This window comes from Lissotriton vulgaris, chromosome 4_1, assembly GCF_964263255.1.
Source record: "Lissotriton vulgaris chromosome 4_1, aLisVul1.2, whole genome shotgun sequence".
In the NCBI taxonomy this organism is placed as follows: Eukaryota; Metazoa; Chordata; class Amphibia; order Caudata; family Salamandridae; genus Lissotriton; species Lissotriton vulgaris.
In genome coordinates, this window is record NC_141691.1 from 1,351,361,375 (window position 1) to 1,351,387,105 (window position 25,731).

At 49.3% G+C, this 25,731-nt stretch overlaps 1 protein-coding gene across 4 annotated transcripts in view; it reads left to right on the forward strand.

Annotated features, from left to right (window-relative positions):
- Positions 1-25,731, forward strand: part of PTPN2 (protein tyrosine phosphatase non-receptor type 2) — a 567,657-nt gene that overhangs the window by 171,724 nt on the left and 370,202 nt on the right. For all 4 annotated transcript variants that reach the window (XM_086965576.1, XM_086965579.1, XM_086965577.1 and 1 more), the window contains one exon: positions 7,216-7,306. In XM_086965576.1, coding sequence (XP_086821702.1) covers positions 7,216-7,306 — 91 coding nt within the window. The remainder of the gene's footprint in view (positions 1-7,215; positions 7,307-25,731) is intronic.

The following is a 25,731-nucleotide window of genomic DNA, read 5'->3' on the forward strand; positions in this document are numbered from 1 at the left end:
CCAGAATGTACTGAGATGCAATGCAGACAAGGACATTCACCAAGCACTGGTACTTCTTGACCTATCGGCTGCATTCGACACGGTCGACCACACCATCTTGGTCGACCGTGTCGAACAGGCAGGCCTGAGAGGCTCGGCACTTAGATGGCTGAAGTCATTTATCTCGGATCGCACCCAGGCAGTGAGATTAGGAACCTATACAGCCCCCAAAATCAAAAACGAATGTGGAGTCCCTCCGGGCTCGTCCCTGTCCCCACTTTTATTTAATTTATACTTACGACCCCTGCTATTTTCATTAAAAAAGTTTAGAGCCTTAATTTTTAATTATGCAGATGATCTGCAACTGATCTTCTGTTTGGACTCCCCTGGCGCGGCCACCGAATTTCGGGAGGCCATGGTCCACATTCAGAGATGGATGGGCCTAAATCACCTGAAACTCAACCCAGGCAAAACTGAATTGATTTTGCCTGGGAAGAGTGAACTGTCTTGGGGACCACATTTTTGGCCTCCAGAGATGGGAAACCCCCCGGCTAAGTCCCAAACAGTTAAAAGCCTAGGAATCACTTTCAACGAAGATCTTTCGCTCAAAAGTCAGGTAGGGACTGTGGTATCTGCAAGTTTTTTTCAACTTCGTAAGATTAAGAAGATCGCCCACCTTTTAACCCACCCTGCTCTGATTCAGGTCATTATTGCTCTTGGGCTGTCCCGTCTGGACTACTCTAACAGCTTGTACTTGGGTCTTCCAGCGGGGCAGCTCAAGAGACTTCAACTGGTCCAGAACCAAGCGGCCAGGTTGATTTGTAAGATTCCTAAGTGGCAGTCCATTAGACCAGGACTGGCCAGTCTTCACTGGCTGCCAGTAGCGCAGAGAGCAGCATTTAAAGCGGGATGCATTATCTTCAGGGCTCTACAAGGTAAGGGCCCTGGATTAATTTAGCAGCCTGCTTGTCAGTTACACTCCCTCTCGTGCTCTCCGCTCAGGTCAAAAGAACCTGTTAGTGGTGCCTCGGATCAGGAAACTACGCCAGGGAGGTGGATCTTTCCACTTCCTGGCCTCCTCCCTGTGGAACTCTCTGCCACCGCCGCTAAGGCTTCATGAAGATCTGTTGGCCTTTAGACAGGCTTTTAAAACGTGGCTCTTTAAGCAAGCTTATCCTTAGTTAAATCCGTTTTTTTTTCTGTTACATGTTATGTTTTGCTAGTCTTCCACAGCGCCATGAAGCCTACGGGCGTACGTGCGCTTAATAAATTTAATTTAACATAACATAACATAACATCATGTTTAAGGCTCTTTGTATGGTATTCAAGGCAGTAAATGGAATAGGTCCATCCTTCCTTCAAGAACACCTCCAACTGTACAAACCAGGGCGACAACTAAGATCTGCTAATAAAAGCCTGGTCATGACTAACCGTATTAGGAAAGCCCGTTGGGGAGGCCGTAGCTTCTTCCACGGAGCATCTAACATCTGGAATGAATTGCCTCTCGCCCTAAAACAAAGCAATTCTCTCCTGACCTTCAGGAAAAATATCAAAACATGGCTTTTTAACCTCCAGTAACTTTCTTTGCCTCTTGGAGATAATGTATCGTCTCAGCGCCAGGACACCGCACGGTAACAGCGCGCTCAACAAATGGTAAAAATAAATAAAATAAAATGAATAAACAAATTTATTGTTGGTTACATTGACTCGTCACTATCAACCTGCTCTTAAATATGTATTTACACTTTAGAAAATTGAGCACAAGGCGTTGTAATAGCAAGAATGTATATGCACATTTCTAGATTGAAGCTAAACTCTCAACTTTCCATTTCTGTTGCAGTCTTTATGTGAGGACCTCTACTGGTAGTGTAGCACTACTGCAGCTTTACATCTCAATTGTAATCATTTGTGAGGGCCTCTCTTGGTAATATCGTGCGATATATACAAATACACCCCAAAAAAATAGTTCCCTTGGGGAAATAAACTTTTTAGACACTTGTACCAGTGACTGAAATTCCTTATGTGTAATAGGGTGTCAACTGCAATTTTCATAACACTCCAGACATTTATTGTAAGTGGCAATGGTGACTTATTACTCTCAACCAGGTTTGGAATGTTTATTTAGCCCTTAGAAAAATGAGCACAAGGCTTTAACTTAGCAAGAGTTAATATGCAAATTCCTAGTTTGAAGCCACATACCCTCTGCTTTGTGATAGACATTGCAGGCAATTGTATCTGACTTGAGAGGTTCCTCTAATATCAACTCGTAAGTACAGCAGCTCTGAAACCCTTGTACACCTTTCAAACATACTGGTGTTGCCATTACATCTGTGTATTGTGTACAAACTTCCAGGATGTTATTCATCCTGAAATAGTTGTGCAGGTGCCATTCTCCATTGAGTTGTGCATCGTAATTCATAAAATGAAAGCAAGTTTGTTGGAAGTCATTTCATGTCAAATGTGATCTTGCAGATGTTAATATGTTTGTTTCTTGCAGTTATTTTTGGAAAACGTGGACCTAGATGCAAGGCAGAGCTGTATGTATTTTCTCAAGATGTCAGCGCTGTCTACCTTTTTGCTTAATTCGCTCTTCCAAAATGGAAGTAGAGACCCAGGCAGGGCTATGACACCATTGTAGTTTTCTGTGAGGACTTCCATTGACAGTGTAGTGTAGTGCAAGTGCATCGTTCTGTCTCCATTGTGCTCTTCTGTAACACCCACTATTGGTAGTCTAGCACAAAAAGCTTTCCGTCTCCATTGAATTCTTTTGTGAAGACCTCTTTTGTCTTTATAGTGCAACTTCGTTTCACACAATTGTTTTTCTCCTTAGAGGACATTTGTCAGTTGTATCGTAAAACTGCATTTTCACGGTCCTAGCTTGGTTGCCACTTGTGGTGCTCTGGGTAAAAGGATTGGCCTTCTACATCTTTGGGTTCTGCAGAGACTCCTGTCTCCTAGCCAGGCCATGAGTGAAGCCAATACCTAAATACTTCGTAAGGGCAAAACAAAAAAATGCTTTGTTAATATAATCCATGAATTAAATGTGCGACATCAGTCTGTTTTTCAGATATAAAATAATTCCTTGTGCACTCCACAAGAAGCCAAAAGGCACATCTAAGCTACTAGAAAGACATGAGTAAAATGGTACTGTGATCTGAAGCCTCTTTCTATATGTATGGAGTATTTATTGAGTGCAATATATTTGTCACAATAGTGTAGGCACCATTACATTTCATATGAACACTGGTGCAAGCGCCATTACACATGAAATCTAAAAAAATACCTACATTCTAATTCCATTATTACGTTTATAATGCGCTCAATATTGCTATATTAACCCCTTCCATGCTGATGACGGCCGGGAGCCGTCATGGCACACAGTGCTCGTGTGCTGATGACGGCTCCCGGCCGTCATGACTGCACCCACGATCGGAATGTGCCGCGCAGAATCGCGGCCGCGCCCAAGGGGTTAAAGACACAGTCCAGGCCAGACCTATTATCTTTTATAATGCTTGTTTATTTTCTGCATTCCAATTTTCTTGCACTCTGTGTACTTGTATGTTTTGGATTTGTGTGGGTTATTCATCATGATTCTCCTAATAGAAGGCCCATATTTTTATATCCGCTCTCTTATGGTGAATATAAACTGCTGGAGCATGGGGTATTTCAATGACACACACACTCTTACAGACGCTCACACACTGACACACTCGCACTCTTACACACACACACGCTCGCACGTTCTTACTTCTCTGCCAACCTCGGTTTATTTAGGCAAGAAATAGATCTTTATGGTTCAGCTAATCCAGGTAAGCTGTAACCGAGAATCCAGATCAAAAAGAGAGGACAGATTCATACAGCATGTAAAAATGAGTCCAGAAAAATCTGTTGTAGTAAGGTAGGATCTGCTTCTTATGTTTACCCCCACTTTTTGTTTCATGTGATACTATTTTTGATTAGTGTGACTGGGATCCTGCTAATCAGGACCCCAGTCTATCTGCTTTCTTCCTAGGCTGTTATGCCATCTACTTGAGTACACTCCAGATTGGATACTGGGGTACCCTTGTTAGTCCCTAGTATATGGTACCCATGTACCCAGGGCATAGGTACCCCCGAGGCCTCCCATGGGCTAAAGCATGTATTATGCCACCCATGAGAGTCCATTCAAAATGGAACTACATGCCTGCCATTGCAGCCTGTGTAAGTTGGTGCATGCACCTCTTACTTTAGATATATGTTTCCTATATGTAAGGGTCACTACACTTAAAACCTATAAGTCACCCCTATAGCAGGCCTTAACAATCCTGAAGGCATAGTGGTGCTTGGTTCTAAGTGAGAGGGTGCCCTTACATGAGCAGGACACCCCTGCAGCCTACGGAGTCCATTCTCCCGGGTTGTCAGTGTATCAGCCATTTACAACATATAGAGTGGCATTATGCAACCGCGTTATGACCAATTCTAAAACGGCTGAAAGAAACCCTAGTGTGTTTGGTATCAAACATTATGGAATCTTACCCCCACACTGTTAACTGGTGTGGGAGGTGTGATTCTACCCCTCAGAAACGAGCTTTGTGAGGTCCCTGGTGTTCCCGGTACCAGCCTTCTAGTCCCAGCCAGCCCAAAAGGTTTGCTGCTGACCAGAGACACATTTCTACTCTCCTGCTGCTTAGCCAAGCTCGAGAAGAGGATGGCAGAACAATAGGCATCCTGCCACAGGGAGGTATGACCACCTCCCAGACAGGATTTAGTGTATTAGGCCTGGGTGGGTGTGCTGGCCAGTGACCAAAAGTCTGCATGAGGGCACATTTGGTGTCCCTGTGCATAGTCCAGTTCAAACCAGTCCTAAGAGCCGTTGGGTCCTGCTCTGGCGCAAAACTGGACAAAGCATATGGGAGTAACCTCCCCACTGTCCTGATCCTCCCCAAGGAGGGTCCCCGGAATCTGTCCAACCCTCTCACTTGGGTACAAAAGGGCTTACCTGGCTGTAGGACCCTAGATTTGATGTGGACAAGATTCAGAACCAGAAAACCACTGAACGTCGACCGTCTGGACTCTGGAATTTGCTGGACTTTGTTAGGGCCCGACTTTGTCTCCCACTCCGTCCAAAGCATCGTCTGTGCCCGTGCACCATACAGGCTCCGCGCAGGACCTGTGGAGCATCAAGGACAACGGAAGACATCTCCCTTGGAGTGAATGAGTGACTACTCTGCAACTGCAGGCACCACATCCCGACTAACTGGTCTGCTGCTCCTGAGATTCTACGGACTTCAGCAACACAGGAGGTGGGTTTCCAAGTCCCTCGAAGTCAGCTGCCCTCTCACAAAGTTTGAGGTCAGAATCCCTCGTGGGGGCTGCAATACCCATACCCCTGTGCACCGGGTTCAATTGCAAGTGCAAATACTTGTTGGCGTTTCCCAAACAAGTGCATTGGGCTCAGAGTAGCCCCAACCTCTGGCACTGTTTCCTACAAAGAACTCCGGCCTCCTCGCACCAAGTGCTCTGTGGGCTGCTGCTTTGTGAAACTACTCGAAGTCCCCTCACGACTCCTGTGCCTCCGGCCTTTGGGTCCTCTTGAGGGTCAACTCTGCTTTTCTTGGGCTTCCCTAGTTGCTCCAGGCCTGCCCCTACTCCCCTGTCTGTGGTGAGTCTCCTGCACCTTGCTGGTCCGAACCGTAACCATTCTTGACTTTCTTCGTCGGTTGCCGCTGCCAAGGCTTGTGTGTGCTCCAGGCAGACATGGACTCATCAGCACTCGACATCCTTCATGGGACAGCTCGCTTCTGGCTCCTGGTCCCTGTGGCTGCAGAGTCAACCCTTTCAACGCATCTGAAGTACCCCTCATCGATGGGCATTCGTCTACGGAGCCCCTGGTCACTCCTGAGTAACTGAGACTCTGTCCCCTCTGCTTTCAGATATCCTTCGACAAGAATACACTTTTGGATTCTAACTGATGCTTTTCTTCTTTTGCACAGTGGCTCTTCTATAAAGTCCTCCATGGAGATTGATAGTGGTTTCCAATGCAATTTCAGACCTATGCACCCGGCTTCACTGGGATAGGTAACTCTAGTACTATGGTATCCATGAGTGGGGTGGCTTTCCAACCTCCTTTGAAGTCCACTTAGAAGGGTCCTTAAACTTTAAAACTTCAACCGCGACTTTCCCATAGAATTGTACTGATCACGCGGTCGTTTTCCCACACAGCACCCGTCCTCCGTAGGGTCCCTACTTACTCCCCTTGGGTGGTACCTTGGGGTCCCAGCGATTCTACAACCTCTAGACACTGTCTTGACTCGTTGTGGTTCTTACACCTCTATTTTAGTATATGGTTTGGTCTCCCCCTGGAGCCCACTGTGTATTTGTGCTACTTGCTATTGTTTCTGTGCTACAGTATTGTGTGCTTTGTGTTTATCTGCGTGTAGCAGATACTGACATATTTCAAGTGTGTTATAATAATAAAAACATATTTTTATAACTATTGTGTGGTTCTCCTTTCATTTAACCAATACAATAAGGTTGCATTCTGGTCAAACAAGCTGTTTAACATCCCTTCAAGACGAAGCCTGAAGGCTGCTCTCCACAGCTACCACTTGGATAGCTGTCTAAGGTTATCTTTGACCTCTTAAATCACCATAAGGGTTGTTGGGCTGTTGCAATGTGCCCACTTTAGTTAGTAGACAGCATATTCTAGGCCAAATTCTCACATCTGCCATATAGATTGCATCCTCTCCTTTAATGTTTCTTCTTCCGAAGATAGAAAACCGTTTCTAAAGAGGGTTAAAGATTGATAGGTGGGGCTTTCATTTTGTTATCAACAGATAATAAATATTAGTAGTGGCAAGAAATATTGTTTCTTTCTGATTGGACAAATGGAGCCTCGTTTACAGTTCTCATATTGCTTTGTCGTTGGCGCTGCTGGTGGTTTACATATCTTTTTTAAGCAAAGTTGACTCCAGGCCCCAATTTCATGCAGGAGAACTTTGATGGTAGAGTGGTGAACCTTGACTGTGCTTGGGTGCTTTGGTCACCTGGGAATGGTCTACCCATCTTTCGCCCCTCTATGTCCATTAATGTGCCTCTCATGACCAAACAGTGTTGATCTCACGGAGCCGTAGAAGATCACTTAAATCGTTGTTGAAAGTAGCAGGGCGTTCAAGTTAAAATATTTGACTATGCTTCAAAAATGTTACCCATGTTTCATTGAAAAGAGAATAATCATTTGTCTCCTCATATTTTCAGGAAATACGATTTAATTCACCCGTGTTACCGAATAAGATTGCAAGGTATCCAGAAAACAAGAATCGTAACCGATACAGAGATGTGAATCCGTGTAAGTAGGTTGGAGAAAATTATTCTTTGTTCATTTGAAAAGGAATGTTCGAATCTAAACTGAAAAAGTATCTTTGTTCAAAAAAAGGTGTGTTCTAAATCTCTTGGTATCCTATATTAACAGTTTCTTGTCCACCCACTCTGTGGTTCTGACTTGAGTGAACAGTGTACCAGAATTATCCAGGCATCTGGTCAGCAGAGAAATGGCGGAAGAATAATAAATGTTGACAGTTCTTTTGAGTATATAAAATTGCCATGAGTAGCATGGGTCATGTGCATCTGCTTCCACCTATGAGTTTAGTCCGTTTTTATTAAGTATTTTCTTCTACTAGCCTTTCATGTGAGCATTTAAAAACAGAACACAAATAAACATAAATCAAAAACGAACGGTTGACATGGAAATTCAGTAAAACCAACTTTAAAAATAAAATACTAAAGAGTTATCCATGCGCGAATTGAAAATGAGAATGGATTAGTATGGTAGTTCAGACGATAAAGCTGTTGATAAAGGTATATTAACATTATAATTGCAGAAATTAAATTAATACAGTAACTTCCTACACACCCTATAAGGATGCTGTGTTTCTATCTATGCTGTAAGTTTACAAATGATGAGCCTTTACCTTTGCATGATTATCTATCCTGACGCCATGACCACATCCGACTTAAGTTGGAGCTCCGCTGTGCTTACAGTTTGGTGCATAGAGTCTCCTGTGGGTCCCTTAATCCTGGCTTGTCCGTGTTTTTTTTGTCAAATCAGTTTTATTGGTTTTTGGTAAACATTTACATGAGTTATTACATCATTGCTGTAGCATGTAGCAACAGTAGATATACCTCACTAGACATCAGCATATGTGAATGCGACTAAGGTGTTACCATATTGATTTTCATCTTAATGGTTTAACACATGTTTGTTTACAGTATTGATTTGTCCATAACCAATATATCTGATATGTTTGCTCATTGTATGTAGTATGTTATGTTTAAGAGCCAATTAGGTGCAGATAGGTTGGTGAAGCCGATAACGTGGCAATAACTGTGTATATAGGGTAGTGAACTTGTAGTAGGGTTGGATCGGTCATGCAAGTTTGAGTACATGCATAGCTGTATGTGTGCCTCCGATGGCGCACCCTTAGCAGTACCTTTGTCATAAGGCTATGAAGCGCAAGTGCATTGGGGAGGTATCGTTTAGCTGCTGGCACATGATTGGTTGCAAAAGTGCAGTCTATTGGTGTGGGTCACGTGCGCGGTGGTGGTTGTGGAGGCCAGATGCCTGCAGGGGCTGGGTTGGAAGGTCTGTGGATTGCTGCAGTGTTGCCAGGATCGGATTCCAATTTGCAGCTATAGGTTTTTTCCTGAGGCCCACCAGTTCGTCTCGCCTGATTGCTGTGCCCTCTGCACTGGCCCACGCAATGGTGGCACAGCTCCAAGCCTGTACCTGTGGGGGATCCAATGCCTTCCATCTTGTAATCTTGTAATGAGCTGCTTGGCAGTGGCTATGCCCAGGTCTAGGAACCGAGAGGTGACCTTAGTGTTGCGTGTCCTACGAAAGACGTACAGTAGATATGTTTGCCACTCAATGGGTAACTCTCTCTCTCCGTACAGGCATGAAGTGCGTCTGCCACTCCCCTCCAGTAGGTACTAAGATTGGGGCAGCCCAAGAGCATGTGCACTAGGTCTGCATCAATGGCTGCGCATCGGGGGCAGGCAGAGTCAGCTTGATGGAAATATCTCTTAAGTACGCACAATGTGTAATAAAGTATTGTGTTTGTCTGAGTCTCATATTTCTTGAGATACGGGTCGGTCTGGCCAGTATCTGTGACCAGGTTTTATCTGAGAGTTGGGGTCCTAAGACATGTTCCCACTTGTGCCTGAGGGGCCTAGGCTAATTGCTGGGTGGTGATGCAGTGAAGCGGCGAACCAACTTATCAGGTGCCTGCCTCATCCCTTAACATGCAGATATTGGATGGTGAGGTGCATTTGTAGTTCAGTACCTAGATCTTCCCATTTCTCTGTAAGGGTGGCCACCAATGAGCAATGTAGGAGAAATTGTCAGGCGGGAAGTTCCTTGTTTTCTGCTAGTCGCATAAGGAATCAGTGAGCCCTCGTGATAGAGATCCCCTAGGGTCCTTATCCCAGCCTCGTGGCAATGGTGCAAATCAGCGGCTGTGCATGCCGTCGGACCCCTGGGGGTGCACTCCAGCGGGAGAGCAGGGGCATAGGGTGTTACATGCCGTGTTAAGTAGAGGCTCCGCAGGTAGCACGTGTAAACCTCGTTCAAATATAAAGACTCCGGTGGACGTGCGCGTGTTCCAGGATGGAAGAGCATAAGCATCTGCAGCATAGTGTATGGCGGTCGGGTGGATTGCGTGTCACTGTGCTGTTGATCTGCAAACCATCTGGCGACCCATTGGAGCTGAGCGGAGAGCTAGTAGTGCTCAAAGCAAGGGGCCGCCAGACCCCCTGATCTGTGGGTAAATATAACTTCCTCATCGCTACCCTTTGTCGGCTGGTGCCCCAAATGAAATCTCTAGTTGTCCATTCTAGCTGGGCAAAGAATGAGGCTGGTACACAACTAGGCCGGTTGGCAAAGTAGTACAGGAGCCGTGGTAAGGCCACCATTTTCATCAGTGCTACTCTGCCCGTGACTGTCGGGGGAGTGTGCTCCAGAACCGCATCTGAGAGCGAATGACTGTTAAGGCACTGCCTAGGTTACCGTCCAAGAGGTCCTGCGGTTGCTGAGAGACTGGTATGCCTAAATAACGAAACGTGTCTGGGCTCCATTGCACGCTCTCCCCGTTGAGCACAAATCCTGGATCTGAAACTCCTGCTCCAAAGGCATATAACTTGGATTTAGCGGCATTAACTTTAAGACCCAATATAGCTGCAAACTCTCCCAGAACACGGGTCCGGTCCCCCGGGATCAGACTGACATCCCTGCAATATATCAACAAGTCACCGGCATATAGTGAGACTATGTTTACGTCGCCGCCCAGTGGAATGCCATCTTGTAATTGGGTTCTCAAGGATACCGCAAGTGGCTCCATCGCCAGTGTGAAGAGTAGAGGGGACAACGGACAGCCCTGCCTCGTGCCCGGTCACACTGAATGGCCTCAGAAATATAGGGGCCCACCCTCACTCTCATCGTCTGGTTCGTAATAGAGCAGCTGGGTCAGCTGCAAAAAGATGGGACCTAACTGGTATTCGAGGGCCGCAAACATGTAATCCCATTCGAGGGAGTCGAAAGCCTTTTCAAGGTCTAGTACAAGGCAGCCCGCCCGCGGCCACTCACTGTGTGGCTGTCTAGGAAGGCGGACTGATTGATATTGGGGGCATAGACGGAGCGCCGGAGAATCGGCTGACCGGTTAGTCTCCCGCTGACAAATGCGTATCTGCCCTCCGGGTCAATAAGTGTCTGTTCGCTGACAAATGGGAATCCTGCTCTTATCCAGACAAGGGCACCCCGTGCATGAGCCGAGTAAACTGTACCATGTATGTGTCCCCTCCATCTACTTCGCAGTCTACCGAGCTCCGCCTGCGACATGTGCGTCTCTTGGAGGAACGCAATGTCGACTGCTCTGCGCCGCATATAGGCGAAAATAGAGTACCTACGTGTTGGCGTATGTATACCGCGCACATTCCACGTAATCATGTTGACCTGTACCATAGTATAGCTATTTGGCAACTAAGGTTGAGCAGGAGGGGGCGGGGCATCGTGATGTGTGTGGCGTGTGCATTGATTCCAACCCAGCAACATTAAGTAAAACAGGTGGGGAAAGATGAAAAACAAGCTAAATTACGGTTAACTGTGGGGGCGAGCACCAAAGAGGTGTTTGTCCACAGTGTGAAGCCCAACTAGGGGCTAAAAACAGAAAAACTCAATGGTTGAGTGGCTTGTATGCAATGTGTGTCGGACTACCCCTTAGTGTCCAGGTGTAACCCGATATCCCCCATGTCAATCCGTGATGGTAAGAGCGGTGCACGCATTGTGTCGCCTGGGCTGTGGCGGGAGCTGCTCGCTGCGATGCGTATAGTATGTGTGACAGCCTTTGCCGTCTGTGGGGAATAGATGACTAACTAGGGTGTCAAACATTAGCGCAATGCAGTGTTGGTGCTGTAAATACTTGCGGTTGATGTGTTCAAGATACAGGTGTTCATTAAGCGTCATATAATTCCATCCGCAGTTTGCGGAGTGACTTCTGACATTGGATATTCTTCGGATCCATCTAGTCTGGATGACGCGCAATCCCCAGGATCTGAGAGTATCGAAGGGCTATGAAGGCGATCAGGATTGGGAGTTGAGGTCCCAACGCCGCCGCCATGTGGATGTGGATTGCCTCTTGTTGTTCAGCCTGTCTCTGTTCCAAGTTAGGACAGGTGGAGGTCGCCATGGCCACTGTCCGAGGTCTGTTCCACCCGCCTCGTCGACGTCATCTCCTGCCCGACATCCTTAGTTCATTTGACCCAGGAGGCCTAGGTCCAGACAGCAGGCCCGATTCTTCCAACCAATCCCAGGTGTCAGAGGGGGAGTCAAAGAACTGGCTTGTCTGTGTTGATGATTGTATATCAGAGTACAAATAAAAAATATGGTGAGATAAATGTTGTGTCCTTAATATAATTTGAAAAATAAAATCTGAAGGAGACACGTTAGTGATAGATTCCTTACCTTAGAATATCCCCAGGCGTCAGACTAGATCCGGAAACTTTTGCGTAGCAGTACCCTTGCGCGTCGGTAGGCGTCGTCTGCGGCTCCGCGTCCGTCGTCGTGGGCGCTGTGGTGACGTCGTCGGAGTACTTAGACGCCGCCTCCACGTGCTGACGTCAGTTCTTCTTTTTTCCGCGCCAGCCAGCGCAGATCTGGAAAGAGCACTTACCCAAAGTCACTTTTTGACTAACTTTTTGATCTCTTTTGATCATTCTTCAAAGTCTAATGACTCCGATAGGTGCCGCAGGGATGCCTGGATTTAAACACTGTGAGGAGTACGACCGCACGATGTCGGTCACGGACCCCCACCACCTGTGTTTGACCTGTTTGGGCGTCGACCACGATGACAAGGCCTGCTCCGACTGCCGGGCCCTATCTTCGAAAGCAAGGCGGGAGCGGTCCGGCAGGCGACTCGAACTCCGGCAGTCGGCCCCGCGCCGCGTGATGTCCCGGTCCCACAGGAGGTCAAGGGACGGGTCGCGGGGACTGAGCCACCACAGCTCCGGGAGTCGGCACCACTCCTCCGGGTCGAAGTCGTCGTCAGGTAAGAAGCACAAGAAGTCGAAGAGACGTCATCGCTCTTCTGGCTCCCCCCGACGCTCGCGCGATGCGGCCTGGGGTTCGGGTGACACCGCCCACGCGGCTCCTTCAGAGTCGCAGGCGTCTCGTCCCGCCTCACACCCTCCGGTCCCTGGGCAGGACGCGACGCCGGAGGAGATTGAGCGCTTCCTCATGGCCATGAGGTCCCTTTCTCCTCCGACTGGCTCCGCGGCGCCTTCGGGCCCAGCAGGCCCTAGCGGGTCGGGGGGCTCGGCCCCAACGCAGTCGGGTGCTTTGGCACCGACGCCGCCTTCGGGCCCGGCACCGCAGGGCCTCACGATCCCGACACCGCTGGCACCTTCGGGCCCGGTGCCGCGAAACTCCGCTGGACCTTCCTCGGGCTCTGGATCGTCACCGGTGGACCTTACGACCCCCCCCGGCGTCAGTCCGTCAGGTGTCACCCCCGGCGCCGTCCTCGGGCGGCGCCGCCCCCGATACCTCCTTTGCTCCGGTTCCGACGTCGGAGCGGCGCCGCTGGGCGCCGCATCCAACGCCGTTTGGAGATTTCCACTTCTTCGAACCGAACCCATTGAATTACAACCCAGAGTCTCAGGAGATGGGTGAAGAGGAGGATTGGGAGGGGTCTGAGGACCCTCTGACCAGGGAATGTCAGTCTCAAGAGGACTGGGCAGGAGACCTTGGGGAGGCCAGTGGCCTTGACACCTCTCCAGACACTGGTTCTGTCTCTCCTCCTACCGTGGCTTCGGAGGAGGGGGCAACCTATGGTGTGGTGTTGACGAGGGCTGCCAAGGCCTTGAGCTCCCCGTCACGACCGTGAGGACTAACCCCCTCACAGCGGTCCTTAAACCGCAGTCATGCTCGGCTGAGCCTCTGCTGCCCTTTAATGAGGCCTTGACCGACGTTCTTTTGGTCACGTGGTCCAGGCCCGCTACGGGTTCGCCTGTAGATAGGAACGTGGCCAGACGCCACCGCCCGGCTCCGGGCGACCCATGTTTCCTGTCCTCCCACTCCACCCCCGAGAGTCTGGTCATCCAGGCCTCTAATTCCCAGACCGCATTCCCGACGGCTCCGCCGGATAGGGAATCCAAGAGGTATGAGAATTATGATATTCTCCTCCCTTAGTTTGGGACCGCGGTCTTCCAACACCGCATGCCTCTTGGACCGCTACACCCACTCTCTGTGGGAGACGGTGGCGGAGGTGCTGCCAGAGTGCCCGTTGGAGGTACGGGCCAAACTCGGCCAAGCCCTTGTGGAGGGCCGAGATGCAGCCAAGTATTCGATCAGGTGTGGGCTGGATACCACCGCCTGGCTGAGATCCGCCAATTTTTCCGGCAGATGTCCAGAACACTCTCATGGACATGCCGTTCGATGGCCGTCGCCTTTTGGCGACAAGGCAGACCACGCGCTTGAGCGTTTTAAGGACTCCAGGGCTACGGCCAAGTCCTTGGGCCTCTCGGCCCCGCGCCAGCAAACAGGTGCCTTTCGCTCCTTTCGTGGCCAAGGAAGGGGCGTCCCCACACGTGCCGCCAGCCACTCGCCACAGACTACCATCCAGCGCGGCGGCGGCCATGGAAACCGCCGTGGAGGCGGTCGGGGAAACCGGCGAGGTCAATCCACACCTTCCCCCGCAGCATCCGCCTCTAAACCCTCCTAGTCCGTGCTTTTTGGCCCATGTGACGCCAGTGGGGGGCAGGGTTCGCCATCACCACTCTCACTGGCGCACTGTCACTTCGGACAGGTGGGTGCTGCAGATCGTCCGGAGGGGCTACTCCCTCACCTTCGAGACAACTCCTCAAGTCATGCCACCGCAACACCACCGCGTATCGTGAGGATCACTTGCGGCTCCTGCAGGAGGAAGTTTGGGCCCTCTTGGCCAAGGGGGCCATCAAGTGCGTTCCTGGGCCAGAAGTAGGACGTGGTTGCTACTCCCACTACTTTCTGGTACCCAAGAAGGGCAAAGGGGGCTTACGCCCTATCTTGGATCTGAGGAACGTCAACGGCTTCCTCCGGAAGGAGAAGTTCAAAATGCTGACTCTAGCTCAGGTCTTACCTACCCTAGGCCCAGGAGACTGGATGGTAGCGCTGGACTTGCAGGACGCGTATTTCCACATCCCGGTCCTGCCGGCCCTACGGCATTACCTGAGGTTCACGGTAGGCCACGAGCACTTTCAGTTTACCGTGCTCCCCTTTGGCCTTACCAGCGCCCCACGGGTGTTCACAAAGGTGATGGCGGTGGTCGCAGCTCATGTGCGCAGGTTAGGGGTCTCAGTCTTCCCCTACCTCGACGACTGGTTGTTGAAGGCGGCCCGCCCCAGACAGTCGTCAGCCACCTCCAGACTACGGCGGATCTCCTGCACCAGCTGGGGTTCTCCATCAATGTGCCTAAGTCACACCTGTGTCTCTCTCAGAAGTTCCTTTTCATCAGAGCGGTTCTCGACTCGGTGCAGTTTCGGGTTTACCCGCCCGAACAGCGGGTTCGGGATATACAGGCTCTGATTCCAATCTTCTGGCCTTTATCCCGGGTTTCGGTCAGGTTGACGCTGCGGCTTCTGTGGCTGATGGCCTCCTGCATCCTTCTGGTGCATCACGCACGGTGGCGGATGCGGGCTCTGCAGTGGGACCTGAAGTTTCAGTGGGCCCAGCATCAGGGCAACCTGTCCGACCATGTCCTGATCTCGGAGGGCACTGCGAGACAGCTGCAGTGGTGGCTCACGGACCGCGATTGGGTCAACGGCATATCCCTCTCCCTTCCCCAACCGGAGCACGTAGTTGTGGGACGCGTCCCTCCAGGGCTGGGGAGGCCACATGGGAGAGGCGGAGATCAGAGGTCTCTGGTCTCCGGCGGAGTCCCGGCTCCATATCAACCTTTTGGAGCTGCAGGCGATTCGTCTAGCACTGAAGGCATTCCTCCCGTCTGTCCGAGGGAGTGTAGTGCAGGTGTTCACGGACAACAACACCACCGCCATGTGGTACTGCAACAAACAAGGCGGGGTGGGGTCATGGACCCTTTGCCAGGAGGCTCTGCGCCTCTGGCAATGGCTGGAACATCAGGGCGTGACTCTGATGGTTCAATACCTGGCAGGTTCTCTGAACGCCAGGGCGGACGAACTCAGCCGCTGGTGCATGATGGATCACGAATGGCGTCTGAACTCGGACGTGGCGCAAGGTCTCTTTCTGTAGTGGGGAGAGCCTTGGCTAGATCTATTCGCCATCGAAGTAAACGCGCAATGTCATCAGTTCTGCGCGTTGGAATTTCCAAGGTGGCACTCGCTCGGAGACGCTTTTCTTCGCGAGTGGAGTTGCGGTCTGTTGTACGCCTTTCCGCCTATACCACTTCTGCCCAGAGTGCTGAAGAAGATCAAGCGCGACCGGGCACAAGTCATCCTTGTGGCTCCGGACTGGGCACGAAGGTACTGGTATACCGAGCTACTCAGTATGTCAGTCGATCCCCCGGTTCGTCTGCCTCTTCAGGAGGACCTTCTGTCGCAGCAGCAGGGGACGCTCCTCCACCCGAACCTGTCCAGTCTCCACCTCCATGCTTGGAGATTGAGCGGCGACAGTTGAGGCCATTTGACTTGCCTCCTGAAGTCTGTAACATCATTCTGGCAGCCAGGCGTCCCTCCACAAAGTCGGTATGCGCCTGCAGGTGGAATAGATTTGTGGCATGGTGCACAGCAAAGGCTGTGGATCCCCTTCATGCCCTTCTTTCTGAGGTTCTCCTCTTTCTTCTCTCTCTTGCCCAGCAGGGCTCTGCTCTGGGCACTATCAAGGGCTATCTCTCAGCTCTTTCAGCCTTTCTGAGGCCTCCTGATCAACCTTCTTTGTTCAAGTCCCCTATCGTTAATCGATTCCTGAAGGGCATCACTCATACGTCCCCTCCTGTTCCCTTTGTGATGCCTCAGTGGGACTTGGACCTGGTTCTTACGTTTCTGATGTGCGCTCCCTTTGAGCCACTTCACAACTGCCCTCTTCGCCTTCTCTCCTTGAAGACTGCCTTCCTGGTAACCATCACCTCTGCCAGGAGAGTTAGTGAGCTCCAGGCTTTATCCTGTAAGCCTCCTTTCCTTTCAGTCCATCCGGACAAGGTTGTGTTACGAACAAGGGCCTCCTTCCTACCCAAGGTAGTCACGGCCTTCCACATTGGGCAATCCATCACCTTGCCCACCTTCTTTCCGCCTCCGCATCCCTCGAGAGAGGAAGAGAGGCTTCACTGTCTGGACCCAATACTTGCGCTCTCATTTTATTTGAATCGCACACAACAGTTACGGGTGGATGACCAACTCTTTGTTGGATACGCGGGCCCTAAGAAAGGGAAAGCGGTGCACAAGCGGACCATCTCTCGGTGGATCATCTTGTGGATCCAGGCGTGTTACTCCTTGGCTAAGAAGGAACCCCCTGTGGGGCTGAGGGCTCATTCCACTCGAGCCACAGCAACTACAACTGCCTTGGGCCGAGGTGTGCCCTTGCAGGACATTTGCCAGGCGGCTACGTGGGCCTCGCTGCACACGTTCGCACGACATTATTGCCTGGACAGTGAAGTCCGGAGGGATGGCTACTTCGACCGTTCCGTCCTAAAGGACTTCCTGGTGTGATTATTGGTTCACAGACCCACCACCACGGGGTTGGTATTTCTGGGGTATCTATTCTAAGGTAAGGAATCTATCACTAACGTGTCTCTTTCAGATGCAAAAGTTACTACTTGTGTAACGATATATCTGTAAGAGTCATTAGTTAGTGATAGATTCCTTACCAACCCACCCATCCTCCACGTTCTGCGAACCGATGTCTAGGGTTAAGGTCATCCCCTTCAGGGCCCTAGTTTCATGGCACCAGTGTTGGTTTTTGGCATAGCTCTGCGCTTCTGGCTCGGAAAAGCTGTGTCTAAGAACTGACGTCAGCACGCGGTGGCGGCGTCTCAGTACTCCAACGTCATCACGACGCTGACGACTGACGCGGAGCCGCAGACGACGCCTACCGACGCGCAAGGGTACTGCTACGCAAACGTTTCCGGATCCAGTCTGACGCCTGGGGATATTCTAAGGTAAGGAATCTATCACTAACTAATGTCTCTTACAGATATATCGTAACACAAGTAGTAACTTGTGCATCTGTTGGTGTAGATTTTCTGTAATTGACTTGATTTGGCGATGTTTTTGTATGCTGCATTTAGGTCACAAGATTTTTACCTTACTAAATTCTTGTATTGTAGCACGTGGTGATGGCAATTTCTCCTTTTATAATTAACCAGTTTTGCCTTCTTCCTAGCTTTGACTGGGGCCACTTGTGTGACCCACTCACTTTCATAATATATGCACTATTGGATCACAATTGGTCCACCATGCTGATGTAATAAGGGTAAAGCTGCGAACATCAGCTGCAGACTTTATAGCTGATGGGGATAGCTTTGGGTTAGAGCTCACAGTCACTCAATAAAACATATTAATTTCACATACCTTTAACTACAGAGCTCAAAACTAACACGTACAAGTTCAATATTTAAACATTTACTGTTCACTTCATGTGAATTTGACTGTTAAAATTATGTCTTCTATGTAGATAAGAGGAAATCCACATAAGGGCGTACTTTCTCTTTTTTAGGTCTTGACTAGACAGCACGTGTTGTCTTGAAGATACTCATTGTCCTCAATCTGTTGGCTTCAGCTCATCCTTAGGCTTACCATTTGCTTGCTCCTTAGTCGATCTCATATCAATTGTCCCTATTTGTCCAGGGCATGCTTACGTCATGCCTTTTCTTCTGTTTAGCCCTCCCCAGAGCATGAACCAAGTACTTGTGTCCATCCACTTCTCCCGTTTTAGGAGATATTTTTTCTTTGGTTTTTAGTACTTTACATGAGCGCTCATTTTTTCACGGATTCGCTCCGTCCTCCATCTTCGCCCTCACACCTGAACGCTGAAGCACTCAGTACTCCCACATCTTATGTTCACACACTCTCACCTTTCATGATCTCTATCCTAAAACCGTGTACCCAGGCTGTGTGAGACGCGCAGGGTTTTCTCATATGTCCTACATTAGCCCATCCATGCTGACTGTTTTTCTCAGGGAAGTCCCTGCTGGAGATTTTAGTTGGCTGTCTATCTCATCTTGCTGGCCCAGATAGACAGATAAGCAACATCATGCAGGGAGAGGCCATATACCCGTCTATGCCCTGTTAGGTGAGGATTGCGTACTTCTCCCCTAAAATAAATAAACAGTGTTGATATCCCCGTGCGTTGGTGCAACATAAATGCTGGTGCATCTCACCTGGAGCGTTAATGCAGCACAGGTGCAGTGTTGGTGCAGCTCATAGGCAGCACAGTCGCTGCTCTCCTGGACCATTGATTGGTGCTGCTGACCTAGAGCTCTCTAGCATGGTTCATGTGCGGCGTTATGGCAGGTCATTTGTAGTTGGTAGAGGCCGTACGGTTGCCATGTGCATAAAACGAAATGTTCCTCATTTTAATTAGAGGTCCCCATTATTCCAAGTGGAATGCTTTTTTAATTTTGTATATAAAAGAATTGTTCACATAGCTGTTCAAGTATTTCTTTATTGCTGGTTTTCTTTAACAGCCTAAAAAGCAGAAGCACCTCTCATCCCCACCTTCTCAAGGTAGGGAAGGGTTTATTGTGAGCAGGACGAGATCCAAAGATACACCAATCTTAAGCCATTTTTACAAATAAAGAGGACACTGCCAATGTGAAGAAGGGTCGAAAAACTCTGAGGCTACATTATAAGCGTGCTTGCAGGCTTTGTCATGTGTTTGCATGCTCGAGCAGAAACCGTGGTGTACCTCAACTTACCAGCTGCCTGCAACCTACAGCTAAGGGAAATTGGCCTCCACTCTGCTTACAAAAAAAAAATGACCCCAGGTAGGTGGAAGGGTCATTTGTGCCTTGGCTCCTTGTTACTGGGTACCATAGGCTTCTTAATAGAAAACATTTGTGACTTGTGCAAAGTTCCTGGGCCCTATTCAGAAAGGGTACTTCCGATCTTAAACTGTCCATATGTGAGTGTGTTAGGACCAGGGTTTGTGCATTTGTACAAACTATTCCGCAAAGAGTTAGGGATGCTCATACAGGCGTGCCAACTCAGAGCATGCATGTTATTATATCTGTCCTGGCCAATTACAGAGGAATAGGTCTCAGTACAAACAGGAGTCACAAACAACTCTTGCCAGCATGTGGAAACATTTTGATTGTGTGCAGGCCAGAGGTCGAAGTGGGCGGGATTAGAGAGCCATGACTTACCCATACTTTTAAAATTTATGAAAAAATATTTCCTCTACTTTCTGTGAAAAGACAACCGTCCCGACGGTTAATTCCGTTAGTTTAAATGCTTCATGTGAAGTGTCAGGCTGGGACGCTCCTGTGTTGTGAAACCGAAGTAGGGCAGACTGCTAAATAAAAAACAAGCTGCCTTGTCATGGTGCCTGCTTTCCTGAACGAAATGCAACTGTGCACAACTGGTTAATCTGCAAATCTAAAGGGTGCTTGGAATCCAGTAATGGTTTTAATTTATGGAATCACTTGAAGCTTCCTCATTACACAAATGTGTTCTTTTGGAGTGGTGGCGCAATGGAGTTACCAGGTGAGCTGCGAAGTTTGTGCTTTTAAGGGACAGTTATATAAAAAAAAATTGCACTACGTACAGTCTGGGTTTGCTAAAATGTATATCTTGGAAGCATCATTTTATCTTAAACCTTTTTGCACATTTTAAATCGGTCCATCTTATACTGTGTGAAATGCAGTTTAAAAAAATTACTTGGATATTAGGGGAGAGGAGTTGGCCTAACGGCTAGGGATGGCAGCCTCGAATCTGGGGAACTGAGTTCGAGACTCTGCAACAACGCTGAACATCCTGTCATTCTGGGCTAATCTCCCCGTGCCCAACAAAATTGAATATGTCCTCATGTAAGGCAACTGGTACTATGGGAAGCGCTCCGATACCTTGAGTCAAGTTTGTGCTATATAAAACTCAGTAAAATAAAAAAAAAATTCAAATTCACAGTTCTTTCTGTCACAAGATGTGACCTCGTAGCACTATTTCCGCCGTTGGGTCTGGATCGTCACGGAAGAGTTCCAGAAACTTTTAAAGAAGGAATCAAAGAAAATCTGCAAAAACCAGCAAAAATTGGAGAATTCAGCACCGGCTGCAGGCCGGACAACCGGGATCATGACGACGAAGAATAGCGAAAAAAACAAGATCTTTGACATCCAATGGAGAATGCGCACACAGGGAGCCCCCTGAGCGCGGACATGGACACAGCTCCATTCAAATTCTGCAACAATTGCCAACACAAGTACGCGCAGATGGGCCAGCACTTCGTTTGCAACCTCTGCCTGCCGCTCAACCATCGAAGCGAAGACTGCAATGCCTGCTCGGCGTTTACACCGAAGACCCTCAGAGTTCGGGAGAGGCAGCGAAGGGCGAACTAAAACATGCAGGGGCAAGGATCACCCCCATCTCTCTGAGACTTGGGCCTCTCCTTTGGGAAAGAGGACAACATCGCGGACAGACCAGAAGACAGCACAGTCGTCGAGACCGATAAGAAGTCGGCGAAGGAGGTAAGAGTCATTGACCCAAAGACCCCTGACCGAACCTCGAAAGAGTGATGCCAAGTCCTCGAAAGGGGCGCTGCCGTTGAAACTCTCGATGCCTAGAGCTGCACCCAAGGACAAATAGCCCAGCGGATACTTTGAAAAGGACTCCCAGCCGGCGAAAACTCTAGAGAAACCTAGGTCGTCAAAACCCAGTCTTGAAAAGGATTGTTAGACGCCGAGGGAAAAAGAGTTAAAGGCGACTTCGAGGCAGACTACCACGAAGCGAATCACCGGAGTGCTCATTGCCGAACAGGCAGCCGAGATGGAGAAAAAGAAGAGAAGGCTCGAGGCCGAAATGGCAAACATTCTCCAGCAAAAGAAACAATTTCGATGACCGGATGAGCCAGTACACCATCCCTTCGAGGCCCGCAGCCGAAGCAGAGCTCCGAGGGGGTCGAGGACAAATATCCGCCGGAACCTGCCGAAGAACAGGAGGAAGAGATCCTAAGGTGAAGAGGATCAACAGACCTACCAGGACTCGAGATCCTCGGAGGTGCAAGACCTGGAGTGGTAGGATCTCGATGCCGAAAACCCGGAAGAGGGTGTAGTTATATCCATCGATGCCTTTCCTGCCGAATGACATTGGCATATACAATATGGTCATAAAAAACGCTGCAGCCACTTATGGAGTAAAACTAGAGGAGGAAAAGCCCAAAGTTTGTTTTCTCCTGGAGACTCTGCTTCCTACACAAACTAGGAGCCAATTTCTACCCATGCTCACAAATGTGCTGGACTAGGGCAGGGAGGCCTTCAGGGAGCCTGCGATATGTAAGTCAGTGACTCCAAGGACAGAGAAGAAATATAAAAATTCCACACAAGAGTCCGCATATATACAGGGATCAGTAACTGCTGACTTGATAATAGCATCAACAGCCAAGAAGAGGGCCAACTTGCCCACTAACTCCGGACCACCTCCAGACAAGGAGAGCAGGAGGATGGATCTAACAGGAAGTAAGATGGAGTGGAGTGCGGCAATTCAATGGCACATCGCCAACTCAAATCCCTTGATTAACAAACATGCCTACCAGCATTGGGAGGAAGTCGGCCAACTGCTCAAACATCTCCCAGAGCTGTACCAACAGAGGGCACACCACCTCGTGGAAGAGGGCAGGAACATGGCCAACACATGCCTAAGATCGGCCCTGGACGCAGCAGAGACATCCAGTAGGAAGGTGATGATCGGGGTTAGGTAGATAAGAAGGCATGCCTGGCTGAGGATTTCTGGGTTCAAGCCAGAAGTCCAAAATAACATCCTGAACACACCCTTCAACGGAGAACAACTGTTCAGCACTCCGGTTGATGGAAAAACTTACGCAGCTAAAAAGGACAATGAAACAGCAAGGTCCATGGGAGCGCTGCAGTTCAGGGGGTTGGGAAGGGGCACCCCCTCAAGGAGACAAGCAGGCAGAGGAAACAGCCAGCTGGGAACATCAAATCAAGCCTTCCAACATAGTTACCAAGGAGGCAACCAGACACAGCAACTGGGACAGCAACAGCAAAACTGCCAGTACCAGCCACGGGGCAAATCCTCTCAAGGGCGCTCAAACGGATGAGGTCAGACAAGAAGGGGAGGGCAGCAACCCATCTCAAAGTGACTCCGCTGTAAGGACGCTCACCCACACTACACCTCGAGGGGGGCGACAATACAAGGAAAAAGACAAACTATTAGCACTGCAACACAAACAGTTCCACGAGCACAGAACACCTGTAGGAGGCGGAATCAGACACTTCTTCCAGGAGTGGAAGAAGGTCGCAACCGACAAATGGATACTAAACATCATTCAACACAGCTACTGCAAAGAACTAGAAAAGCCACCTCAAAAACAGGAAGCCAAACTACAAGGCACACTCTACAGCAGAACTATTGCTGCTAGAGGCACAGGAGCTCCTAAAGAAAAGGCAATAGAGACAGTGCCATACAACGAAAGAAACAAGTGGGTCTACTCCACCTACTTCCTCGTACCAAATTTAGACAAAACTTTTAGACCTATCCTGGACCTACGGTTCCTAAAGAAATTCGTAAAGACTCCTAGGTTCTAGATGACATCTCTGTAAGAAGTAATATAAATCTTCCTGAAATTCTCCCCCAAAAAGTCTATCCAGCTCAGCTCCTATCCTGAAAGTTTGGGGGTGATTTGTGAAGCGGGGGCTGAGAAAAAAGGGGGGTCCCAAAAGTTGTTTTCTCCATGTTAACTTACATAGGAAATTTTGCAACGAGCTGCAGCTCGAACTGCTGAACAGAATTACCCCAAATTTGGCTGAAAGGTAGAGCTTGGTTCAGAAAGCAACCTTTTTTTGAAAATGGTGTAAATCCGTTCAGTAGTTCAAAAAAAATGAGTGAAAAAACATTTTTCCCATAGGAAACTTTGTGCAAGATTATTCCTGAAACTACTGAACAGAATTACTCCAAATTCGGCAGAAAGGTAGTTCTTGGGTCAGAAAGCGACATATTTAAAACTGGTGTAAATCCGTTTAGTAGTTGCTGAGAAATTAGAAAGAGTAGATATCTGGGCGGAGCGTAAGTCGCGTGCACGAGCTTCACTGTGATTGGCTGGTAGCACTCCAAACCAGGAAGTGTTGGCAGCCATCTTGTGGCTCGGTAGAAGCGAGTCACCCGAAAACGGAGAAACAAAGGTATAAAACAAGAGAAGGGTATAGGGTAGAAAAACGCCGACACCCTAGGTCTGCTCAGGGAGTACCAGAAGGACCGCCAGGTCCCAAAAAATCATTTAAATAAAAGAAAAGAAATCGGCAAAAATGTGCGTTTCATTTTAATGAGGCCCTTGGATGACTAGGTTCCGGGGGTATTTCTTAAAAAATAATTGTAGGGGCTCGCAGGGGTTGCGGGGTTCCGCTGGGGTCGTGGGTTCTCGCGTTTCATTTTAATGAGGCCCTTGGGTGGGCTAGGTTCCGGGGGTATTTCTCTCTTTTTTTTTTAACTTTTATTTGTAGTACAAGCAGTTACAAGTATGGGCCTACAACCATCCCGGCCGGCTGCTAAACAGAGCGAGAGTACAGCAAGCAATGTGTGAAGTTATAGCCGTTCGAAATCCGGGGTCATAAATACCAGAACATATTTTGTTAACATATGCAACAACTTGAAATCAGGATTGAAGAGGTTCATTTTTAAATAAGGAACTAAAGAGGGGTTGTCGTACCCAGTCCTTCAATACTGCGCTCAAATCAGGATATCTACAAACAGTGCTGGTACGAAGGAAATATCGGGGGGGGTAAGATGCACAAAACAGGAGAAATGCAGGCACAATCCCAGTGTGTAGCGAGTCGAACTCCTGCCCCTCAACACCAAACATATTGCAGAGAGCATGAATGACGACGACCCTAAAAAGAGAAGAAAGACTAAAGGGCCATAGAAACAAATACCGATCAAACACCCATCCCCCAACCCCCTATCGTGCACACCTGCAGAAGGCCATGGCCTACCCCCCCAGCAGCGTGCCTGTCGCCCTAATAGTGACCCCCAAATATAGGAAAAGAAAGAAAGAAAGAGAAAAGGAAGATAAGCGGAGGAGGGCCCTCAGTCGTGTCGCCCGGCCCCGCCCTTCACCCCTACACCTCAGAAAATCACAAAAATGAAGTAATACAGTAATGAGGAATAACAACTCCCGAGCACATCAACGATGAAATATCAGTCGGACATACCCACTGCACCCTCTGTCAACAATAAAGCCAATAGACTGTGAACCACGTCATCCCTGACCCTGTCTGGCAGTGGTACCGCCAGAAGTCCACTCGTCAATCAATTTAAAGAACAGTCCCGAGGGACCAAACAATATTGGCGGGTCCGGCCGGAGCGCAGCCATGGGAAAATATAACAATCCAAATCCGTCTAAATATCGATAGCAGATATCAGGCAATATCAACATTGACCCCGGGAACTTACCAGAACTCACACACAGTAGCACCGTCCAGGAGAGGAGAGTCATACAGTCCGGCAAGCGCCACGACATAGCTAGGACAGTCCAAAAGGGAGAACAGCGTTTTATCCCCAGCCGCCAGTTGAACATGTGCCCCAGAGGGACATCCATACGAGCAATCATGTCGGCCCGCGCAGTCACGGGAGCCCGGTCTTTCAGCAGCTCCTGGTGCCTCGGCGGAGCTGGGGCTTCCTCCATGGACACAGCTGCAAGTTCATCGGCAGTCCCTTGGAACCGGACCGTAGCCGCCAAAGACGATGAGACAGCAATGGCGTCCATTCTTCTACCCAGATCCCAGGCATGACAAATCAGGGTCTCGTGCAAGATTGTTAGGGCAGCCAACACGTCCCTGGATGTGAGCTCCTGCGCAGGTTGCAAGCATCCCGGCCCCATCCTTGCGACAGCCGTCTGACATGGACGAGGACCATAGAGGAGGGCACCAGCCGCCATCTTGTTCAAGTCGGCCCCATCCCTCTTCACCTCCTTCTGGGACCGGGCCCTGATGTGGGGCGCAGCAGGATGCATCTCCGGGGCTCAAAGCTGTGCGGCGGGCTCCCGAAAGGAGAGTCACCAAAAGGCTAAAATCCCTGCCGAACCCCGGGAGTCGCCCGCCTATATCGAGGGCA